The sequence below is a fragment of the Trypanosoma cruzi genome, genomic scaffold, assembly GCF_000209065.1.
Source record: "Trypanosoma cruzi strain CL Brener 1047053516695 genomic scaffold, whole genome shotgun sequence".
In the NCBI taxonomy this organism is placed as follows: Eukaryota; Euglenozoa; class Kinetoplastea; order Trypanosomatida; family Trypanosomatidae; genus Trypanosoma; species Trypanosoma cruzi.
Genome location: NW_001849483.1, coordinates 53,904 through 63,233, shown reverse-complemented (window position 1 = coordinate 63,233; position 9,330 = coordinate 53,904). Strand labels below are relative to the sequence as shown.

The 9,330-nt window shown below is 44.5% G+C and overlaps 7 protein-coding genes across 7 annotated transcripts, besides 5 other annotated features; all 7 read left to right on the top strand.

The window, feature by feature from the left end:
- Nucleotides 1-9,330: a sequence feature (heterozygous, Esmeraldo-like haplotype).
- Tc00.1047053510259.50 (21 kDa cyclophilin, putative) lies at nucleotides 23-613 on the top strand (the record flags this gene model as incomplete). Its single annotated transcript, XM_800845.1, has 1 exon — nucleotides 23-613. The coding sequence occupies one exon, from the start codon at nucleotides 23-25 to the stop codon at nucleotides 611-613; it is 591 nt and encodes a 196-aa protein (XP_805938.1).
- Nucleotides 815-1,183, top strand: Tc00.1047053510259.40 (hypothetical protein, conserved; the record flags this gene model as incomplete). The annotated part of the gene is made up of 1 exon (XM_800844.1): nucleotides 815-1,183. The coding sequence occupies one exon, from the start codon at nucleotides 815-817 to the stop codon at nucleotides 1,181-1,183; it is 369 nt and encodes a 122-aa protein (XP_805937.1).
- Nucleotides 1,294-2,106, top strand: Tc00.1047053510259.30 (hypothetical protein, conserved; the record flags this gene model as incomplete). The annotated part of the gene is made up of 1 exon (XM_800843.1): nucleotides 1,294-2,106. The coding sequence occupies one exon, from the start codon at nucleotides 1,294-1,296 to the stop codon at nucleotides 2,104-2,106; it is 813 nt and encodes a 270-aa protein (XP_805936.1).
- Nucleotides 2,206-2,241: a sequence feature (AT_rich).
- Nucleotides 2,243-2,863, top strand: Tc00.1047053510259.24 (hypothetical protein, conserved; the record flags this gene model as incomplete). Its single annotated transcript, XM_800849.1, has 1 exon — nucleotides 2,243-2,863. One exon carries the CDS (start codon nucleotides 2,243-2,245, stop codon nucleotides 2,861-2,863), a length of 621 nt encoding a protein of 206 aa, XP_805942.1.
- Nucleotides 3,099-3,119: a sequence feature (AT_rich).
- Nucleotides 3,227-3,255: a microsatellite.
- Tc00.1047053510259.18 (N-acetylglucosaminyl-phosphatidylinositol biosynthetic protein, putative) lies at nucleotides 4,759-6,126 on the top strand (the record flags this gene model as incomplete). The annotated part of the gene is made up of 1 exon (XM_800848.1): nucleotides 4,759-6,126. One exon carries the CDS (start codon nucleotides 4,759-4,761, stop codon nucleotides 6,124-6,126), a length of 1,368 nt encoding a protein of 455 aa, XP_805941.1.
- Nucleotides 6,208-6,606, top strand: Tc00.1047053510259.12 (hypothetical protein, conserved; the record flags this gene model as incomplete). Its single annotated transcript, XM_800847.1, has 1 exon — nucleotides 6,208-6,606. The coding sequence occupies one exon, from the start codon at nucleotides 6,208-6,210 to the stop codon at nucleotides 6,604-6,606; it is 399 nt and encodes a 132-aa protein (XP_805940.1).
- Nucleotides 6,616-6,662: a microsatellite.
- Nucleotides 6,832-9,330, top strand: Tc00.1047053510259.6 (DNA polymerase delta catalytic subunit, putative; the record flags this gene model as incomplete). Its single annotated transcript, XM_800846.1, has 1 exon — nucleotides 6,832-9,330. A coding segment is annotated over one exon (2,499 nt), but the record flags the coding sequence as incomplete, so codon positions are not given.

The window sequence follows — 9,330 nt, the reverse complement described above, 5'->3', positions numbered from 1 at the left end:
TATTATTTTAAGCTTAATAATTATGTTTTCTCGTACATGGTTTTGGGCGCAAAGAAGGCTGCCTTTTTATCCAATAAATCCAAAGAATCCACTTGTTTTTTTTGAAATTTCCATTGGAGCTCAACCTGCAGGGCGGGTTGAAATGGAGCTATTTAAGGATGCTGTACCAAAAACTGCGGAAAACTTTCGGGCGTTATGTACTGGTGAGAAGGGCGTTGGGCGTTCTGGAAAGGCGCTGTGTTATAAGGGGAGCAAGTTTCACCGCGTTATTCCTCAGTTTATGTGTCAGGGAGGGGATTTTACGAATGGAAATGGCACAGGGGGTGAGTCAATCTATGGAATGAAGTTTCCTGACGAGTCTTTTGCTGGCAGAGCTGGGAAACACTTTGGTCCTGGTACGCTTTCTATGGCAAATGCTGGGCCTAATACCAATGGTTCTCAGTTTTTTATTTGCACAGCAGCGACGGAGTGGTTGGATGGAAAACATGTGGTCTTTGGCCAGATTACCAAAGGGTACGAAGTAATTGAAAAAGTCGAAGCCAACGGTAGCCGCTCAGGGGCCACCCGTCAACCAATTCTTATAACGGACTGTGGTGAAGTCAAAAACAACTGAACATTTTACTTTTATTACAATCAATTTTAATTTTTTACTATGGTGGTAAGGGATATTTTTGTTTGGGAATCCTGTTGTGTTTTTGATTAAAACTTTGTATGTTCTTTTTTTTTCCCGCCAAAATTCAATTGGGATAAAACCGTTTTATTGAGCCTTTTCTTCAACTAATGGATTTTGCTTCACAAGTCTGATTTTTTAGCTATGAATTGTGATGCAACGCGCGGTGCAGTCCTTGAGCATACCGTGGAAGAAATCGCCGAGGCCAAGCAGTACCTTATTGATCTTGATCAACGTCAGCATCAATACAGAGAGGCGAAACGTGTTCTCAGAAATTATAACGCGTCAGACGATGTGTGGCTATTGTGTAGTGGTCGAGTATTTGTGAAGTCTAATTTAGGGCATAAGCGCACAGTTACCTACCTCTCTTGGAAAATATCTACTGGGGAAAAAGAAATTAAGAATGGGCGTGAGGAGTTGAAGGCAAAAGTAGCTTTTCTGGCGGAACTTGAAGGTCCAGATCAAGCACTTTCCAAGCTGTTGAAAGGATTTGAGTTGAGATCGGCGATATAATACAAAGTGAAAATTGACCGACGAATTAATGTATGATTATTACGAATTTAATGTGAAATATTGTTTTAATTTTGTGTAAGACCTTTATATTTTACTTCCTAGGAAGCCTTATGAAGAGCACAATGGGGAGGTCCTCAGTAGTTTCCTTCACCTTTCCGTCAGTGAAGGCTCTCAGTTGTTGTTTAAGGTACCTTTGTATTCAGAGTAGCACTATAAAGATTATTTTTTCGAATCGAACAGGTTCTTCTGAAATGCGCTTGTCAGGGACTAATATTCCTGAATGCAGTTTTTCGGAGATAGTCATCGAGGTTTTCGATAATGATGGGATGCCTGGAGCAGCAACTGATAATATCACGGGCGTTAAAAAGGATTTTTCGTGGGCGGTCGATGGTCCTTTGTTGCTTCGGACACTACGGCTTTTTGAAGGGTGTGATTCTCTAACGTTAGAATTAGGCCATGATCTTACTAGTGTTTTTATATATGAAAACGAATGCGAACGTTGGGCGAGAATTGGCGCTCTTCATGATCTTGGACCGATTTTGAACATAGAGCACGAGATAACACTTCTTCACCGTATCCATGACATTCAATCATTTTGCCACATTGTAAGGTTTATTGCAACCTCACAGGAAGCCAATTGTACCATTGCACTTCGCTTTGATAGCCTGCAATCATATATAGAGCTTAAAACATCGAATACCACTGGCTCGGCTCTTGTTGATGGTGAGATGCTGCAATGTCAAGTTGAGGGACGCGCAGGGACAGCAGAACTTTTTGGGTTTGCCGAACTGGCTATGCGAGTAAGTAGCTCTGCGACACTTTTTGTTGGATTTGGCGTTGATAGTCTTGCCATGTTTAGGCTAGACTGGCAATCTGTTTCGTCTGAAAGGTCGTCAGCCTTTTTATATTTTTCTAGTGGTTAGTTTTATAGAAATATGCTTATTTAAAACATAATATTTGAATATTTCAAATCACCGAAGTTTTTTCTTTTTTTCTCTTTTAATTGTGCCATTTTTTCTGTCTTTTTTATACTATTATTATTATTATTGTTAAAATTAGATGAAAATGTTCTCCTTAGAAAGGTCACTGGCACCCTCTCATAGCTTGTTGATCCACCATTTGAAAACACTCACACCGCAACAATTACGCGGAATTGTGGAATGCTACGGTATTCTTGACGATATGTTGTCATATCATCTCAAGGAAAATTTAGACTACGTGAGTGTTATACAGCACCGTGACTTAGCAAGTAGAGAGTTGTGCTACTGTTCTTTGAGGGCTTTAATTTCTTCTCAGGAGAGTCCAATCAAGAAAGTTGCGTGGATTCACGAAGAGGCCGTTGCGCTTTTGAAACAAAAAAACTACATACAGCCAAATTGTTCTAATGCGCAGGATACTGAGATATCCCCCCCCAAAGGCTGTCTGGTGTTGTATTTATTGGGTATTCCAACTACAATTCGTCAGGAAATTTTGGCGTCCGTTGCCAGTCAAAAAGGTTTTCTTGATTGCTTTGTTGATGCGGTAAATGGTGGGCGATGCTTTCTGTGTTATCCCACAGTTGAGGCAGCGGAGCACATGCGGAGAACTATTGCACATCTTCATCCGGAGTATAAAAACGACGTTCACTACTGTGATTACAACGACTTGCTACTAGCGAAGGAAAAGGAAAAGCAAATCTAAAACCGGAGCGGCGTGATTCTACTATATTGCATACCATTATTTCTTCAAGATGTGGGAAGACAGTTGGCATTTCGCCTTGCATATATATTATATAATGACTTATTCAGCGAATGGATTATACTGAGCCTCGTCTTGATGAAGAAAAGTAATCCTGACCCTTGGATCCATTGAATTTATCAAACTACTTTTTTTCGTTGTCGCTATGCTGTCTATGTATAGAAAGCACGGGGAAAACTTAAATTAAAAAAAAAATATTCAGGAAAAGGCCAACGGGGCAAGGCTTGGAGCACCATTAACAGAAATAGCAACCACCACAAATTCACCCGAAAATCTAAAATAATTAGAAGGAGTACATAAGCTGAGTTTTTTTTTTTTTTTTTTTTTTTTTTTTTGTGGAACAGATAAGCTCGAAATTAAGAATTAAATTGCGCCATTTTTTAAAATTAAAACCTTTCCAAAATGTAGTGAAACGATTTTCAAATTTACAATCTTGCTCAGTCATTGATGCGAAGGAAATACACGGCAATTGTGTCCAAGAGGATAAACCGTACACGGGTTATGGATTGAGGCGCAAAGGAAAGGTTGACAACGGGTTATGAAAATTGTGTTGCAGCGTCTTTTGGACGATGACGACTAGGCTGCCGCTGCTGTTAACTAAGATGGATGATTCCCCATTTCTGAAAAGTTTTGGGCCCATGAGTCAAGAGGATCACTGCGCAGTGTTGTGCTGCCTGTTTTTCTAGAGCTGCTGCGCGCAAAGCCCACCGCCTGTTGCTGCGGGGTCATGGGTCGTGCAGCCGGGTTGCATTTATCCATCGCCTACAGCTTTCTTTGCTCTTTTACTTTTTTTCTTTCCCTTGCCAGCTATTTGTTTAGTTATTTTTTGCACCGCGAGTCTTACTCAAGTAGACATACAGCCTGGTAAGTAACAAGGTGCAAGGAGGTTCTGATGATTTTTTTTTTTGGTTTATCTTTCCTCCTGGTAATATTGGGCATTCAGTACGGTGGCGGACAAAGAGGCACACAGTGCAGTTGCACGGCCCACCGGCTACTCTACCGTTTTTCCTTTCTTTTTCACAGAGTTTCATTGTGTGATGGTGTAGGGGACGAACGCCAGAGTTTTCTTGAGATGCCACACATATTTGATCCGCGCTTTGTGGAATTCTTCAATGGATAAAAGGACGGCTTTACTTTTTTTTTTGTGGTAGGGTGATTAAAAATTAAAGATGACAAAGGTGAGTGTCATCTAAAGAGAATTTGATCTGTATTTCACTGTTGGTACGAGCGATACGGTCGCAATCAAATATTTTAAACTTGTAACTGCGATTGGACTGGTGTCTTTTCAGCTACTGGCAATTTTCCCTCTTGCTCTTTAAAAACACGAGCCGATCTTTATTGCTCCACCTGCTGTTCTCCGAGAAGCGCTGTCCTTTAGCATTAACTTTTATGTTCTTATGGGGAATTCAAATTTCTTTTTGTATTCACCCCGGCGCTGCGCCGTGGTGTCCCTGTGCGTTCTGCGCTTAGTCCATATGTATTTGAACTCCGTAACTTACGGGGATTCAAGGTTTTTTTCTATTAGGTAAATATATCTTTTTTTATTGTGGGGTGAAAATGGCATTTTCCCTTATTTATGTAATTTGCCATATATTACTGAGTGCACGGTATTTCGGCGCCGCATTTGAAGAAGAGTAAAGATGCGTGGAGGATTGCCGTTGCTGGAGAATAATAGTTCATAGTTACTGTTTTTGCCTTTGTTCCACCACTTTATTCTTTCCTTAACTAGACTCTCAATGTCCCTTGGGCTTGCGAGGGGTTGGCTGTTAATTTGGAGGGCGCTACGCTATTCTTTCCTTGGAATTGCTTGTGTGTAGGTGGCAAGGGTAAAGGAAGCAATGGGAAGACACCGCGTGGCACTGGTGTCGGATTTTTTTTTCCCGGGGTTTGGCGGGGTGGAAGTGCACATCTACAATGTTGCCCAGTGCCTGATGCGAAGAGGACACAAGGTGGTTGTGATAACCAGGGCATACGGCGACAGGTGCGGTGTACGCTATTTTACCAATGGTATGAAGGTGTATTACTTGCCTTTGTTGGCGGTGAAGCTCCCTCCCGGATCAGTGACTCTCCCGACGTGGTTTTTGAGCTTTCCGCTGCTGAGGTCAGTATTTATTCGCGAACGGATTACTGTCGTTCACGGTCATCAAACGACATCAAATTTGTGTCACGAGGCCCTTTTTCATGCTGGCACGTTGGGCTTGAAGACGTGTTTTACGGATCATTCACTTTTTGGTTTCGCTGATGCTGCTTCAATTCATATTAACAAAGTATTGGAATGGAGCCTGCGCAACGTCGATCAGGTAATATGTGTGAGCAATACTTCGAAGGAGAACACCGTTCTTAGAGCGAGAATAGAACCGGAGCGGGTCAGCGTGATCCCTAATGCGACAGATACCTCGGTCTTTGCTCCTCCAGAGGATATGAAATACAAGTCATGGGCCTCAAAGGTCGACAAGGAGGGATTAACGATTGTGGTCATCGCTCGTCTTGTGTACCGTAAAGGCTCGGATCTTTTTGTTGATGTTATTCCTGAGATATGCAAAAGGCATCCCGAAATCAAGTGGATTATCGGCGGCGATGGCCCTCGTAAATCACAGATTCAGCAGATGATAGAGCGTCACAACTTGATGGACCGCGTGAAAATGCTGGGATCGCTTGCGCACTCTGAGGTGCGGAGCGTGCTAAACCAAGGACAGATTTTTTTGAATTGCAGCTTGACAGAGGCTTTCTGCATCGCGTTAATTGAGGCAGCGTCATGCGGAATGCTGGGTGTATCAACACGTGTGGGGGGCGTCCCTGAGGTACTGCCGCCAAACATGCTGCTGCTAGCGGAACCTGACCCAGCTTCAATCACGGCAGCGCTAGAAGAAGCTATTGTTCGCGTTCCCTATTTGTCTCCATGGGAAATTCACGAGAGTGTTAGACGGTTTTACAGTTGGGATTGGGTAGCAGAACGCACGGAGCGAGTATACGATAGGATTTTTAACACAACAACACCATCAATGTATGAACGTTTGATGAACTACGCGTCGGTGGGCTTGCTGTATGGAGTTATATGTTGGCTTCTTTGTGTTACCGATTGGATTCTGCGTAGATTTTTGGACTACTGGTTTCCGGAGGATATGATCGACGTAGCTCCTGACTTCCCACTTGAGTTGTATTCCAGAAATCGCGAGAAACTTAATGCTCTTGAGAAGGGTGTTTGAAAGAGTTGGGGGAGGTGGCGCGGTCTTTTTAAATTTTCATTTATTTGTTTGCTTTTTAAGGTGTGCCGGTCTGCGGATTAAATGAATACTGGGTGGATTTCCTCCATTTCTTTTTCGTTTTTTTCTGCACAGAGGATGAAGCGACTTCCCGTCCGAGAAATCGGCCTGCTATGCGAACGGCTGCAGTCAGTGCAAGGTAGTGACGCAAAGTTGCAAGGCGCCATTGCGGAGGGAATTCGCACGCGCGTGGTGGACAAGAACACATTGCCTTTTATTGTCCAGCGACTAGCACTCAGTGGAAATTGGCAACTGGCGGTAAAAGTGATGGAAAGCGAGTGTCTTGACCGGCGACAGATTCGACGCGATCAGAACGCCTGGCCGATTCTTGAGCGTGTGGCGCCATGCGGAGAGAGTCGCGACGCGATTCGGCGTGCGCTTGTGCGGCTTTATGGTGTGGCATGCCGTCCTAAAACAAAATGAGCACAGTCATATATATGTATTTGTCAATCTATCTATCTATCTATATCTATATCTATATCTATATTCCTTTTTCTGCGTGCATGTGTGTCTGTTTTATGTTGCCCTCATGACGTTGACGAGGGGCATCATCCTTTTTTTTTTTTTTTAATTTGTAAAGCTGCCGTGTGATTTTGGCTTCTTTGCTGCGCTTCCTTTTGCGCCACCACCTTCAAGCGCAACCCCTCGATGAGCCAGTGGGAGAGTCTATACCGACCGCAGTTGCCACCGGAATATTTGAAGCACGACCTGCTCTTCCAGCTTCTGGACTGCTGTCAAACAAAAGGCAGTGCTCACCCGACGGTCTCCAGAGTGCGGCACGCGGAAAATCCGGTTGTCCGGCTTTACGGCGTTACAAAAGAGGGGCATAGCGTTCTGGTGCATTGCTACAACTACGAGCCGTATCTGTGGATCAAGGCCCCAAAAGGATGGCTCCCTGCGTATTCGCAGTTGCTCAAAGCTGAGCTAAACGCCCAGCTTGACAGCCTTACACATGCCTCAGACACTATAGTGCGCATTGAGGTGCACAACCGACAGAGCATCATGTACTATCAGGGTGAAGGCTTGACAGAACACCTCAAGATTGTCGTACAGCTCCCGCAGCATATTCCAAGGCTGCGTACTTTGCTTTCTGATCGTGGGGTTGCATGCGCAGGGGCGTGGGATGGTGTTCGTGTGTTTCCCACCTATGAGAGCAATGTTATTTTTCCATTACGTTTTATCGTTGATAATGACATTAGTGGTTGCAATTGGCTGACGATTCCTGTGGGCAGTTTTTGCATTGCCACAGAGCGTACATCAACCTGTCAAATTGAGCTGTGTTGCTCTCACGAAGCGGTGCAAAATCATGACGCAGTCGGTCAATATTTGTCGATCGCTCCGTTTCGTATTCTCTCCATTGATATTGAGTGCCAGGGCAAGAAGGGCCTCTTTCCAGATCCTGAAGACGACCCTGTTATTCAAATTGCAAATCACTGTATTAACTATGGCAATGAGGCAGAGCCACTCACACGAACAATTTTTACACTTAAAAGCTGCGGGCCTATTGCTGGGGCACGGGTGTGCTCGTATGAAACAGAGGAAGAAATGCTACTGGAGTGGGTTCGATTTGTCAAGGCGATCGATCCAGATATTTTTACAGGGTATAATATCAGCAACTTTGATTTCCCGTATCTTCTTAATCGCGGCGCGGCGTTGAAGACCAACGACGCCTTTCATTACTGGGGCCGTCAAATCAATGAGCGAACAGTTCCGCGGGAGAAAAAGTTTCAGTCTAAACAAATGGGCAACCGTGAGTACACTGAGCTGACATTGGAGGGACGGGTTATTCTGGATGTTATGGTCGTTATTCAAAGGGACTACAAACTGCGTTCATATTCACTTAATGCGGTGTCACAGCACTTTTTGGGTGAACAAAAGGAAGATGTGCATCACTCCATTATTGCTGACCTACAGCAAGGAAGCGAAGAGACACGACGAAGACTGGCGGTGTACTGTTTGAAAGATGCTCTTCTACCCGTAAAACTTTTGGAACGTCTGATGGTAGTTGTAAATAATGTTGAGATGGCACGCGTGACGGGGGTTCCGATTGAGTGGCTCTTGGAACGTGGGCAGCAGATAAAGGTTTTTTCGATGATGCTGCGCAAGGCTAAGGCGAAGGATCTCCTTGTTCCGGCGGTTGAATATTCTGGAGGCGGCGGTGATCAGCGAGGCTACGAGGGTGCCACCGTTATTGAGCCTCTGAAGGGATTTTACAACTGTCCTATCGTCACCCTTGACTTTGCGTCGCTCTATCCATCTATTATTATTGCCCATAATTTATGCTACTCAACGTTGGTGCGGCCGTCCGATATTGTGCGATACCCAGCAGAAATGTTGAGCCGCACCCCCACTGGTGACACCTTTGTTAAGAAGGAGCTATTTCCTGGTATTCTTCCCGAAGTGTTGCAAGACCTCCTTGCAGCTCGAAAACGTGCCAAATCGTTGATGAAGGATGTCCCCATGGAATCTCTTGAATATAAAGTTTTGAACGGTCGTCAATTGGCCCTTAAGATAAGCGCAAACTCGGTTTATGGGTTTACTGGGGCTCAAGTAGGGAAACTACCGTGTTTGGAGGTCAGTTCTTCTGTTACCGCATATGGCCGGTTGATGATTGATCAAACCAAGTTTCTCGTGGAGTCCCTCTACCCGGGTGTGAAGGTGGTGTATGGTGATACGGACTCCGTGATGATTAAGTGTTTGACAGACGAGAAAGGAACCGAAAAAGAACGCTTGGAGTATGCAATGACGTTTGGCAAAGGGGCGGCGGAGGAAGTATCAAGCCACTTCTTGAATCCAATCAAGCTAGAGTTTGAAAAGGTATATTTTCCTTACTTGTTGATGAACAAAAAGCGGTACGCAGGACTGCTATGGACAAACACAGAGCGGTACGATAAATTAGATGCGAAAGGTATAGAGACTGTGCGACGTGATAATTGTCCACTTGTGGCCAGTGTTATTTCAGGAGTATTGAATAGAATCCTGATTCAGCGATCGGTGGATAGCGCAGTGGAATTTGTGAAGGGGACCATCCGCGATCTCCTATTGAACCGTCTTGACATCTCCCATCTCGTCATCACGAAGACGTTTTCCAAGGCAGAGAACGAGTATGCGGGGGCACAGGCACACGTTGCCCTCGTTGAACGAATG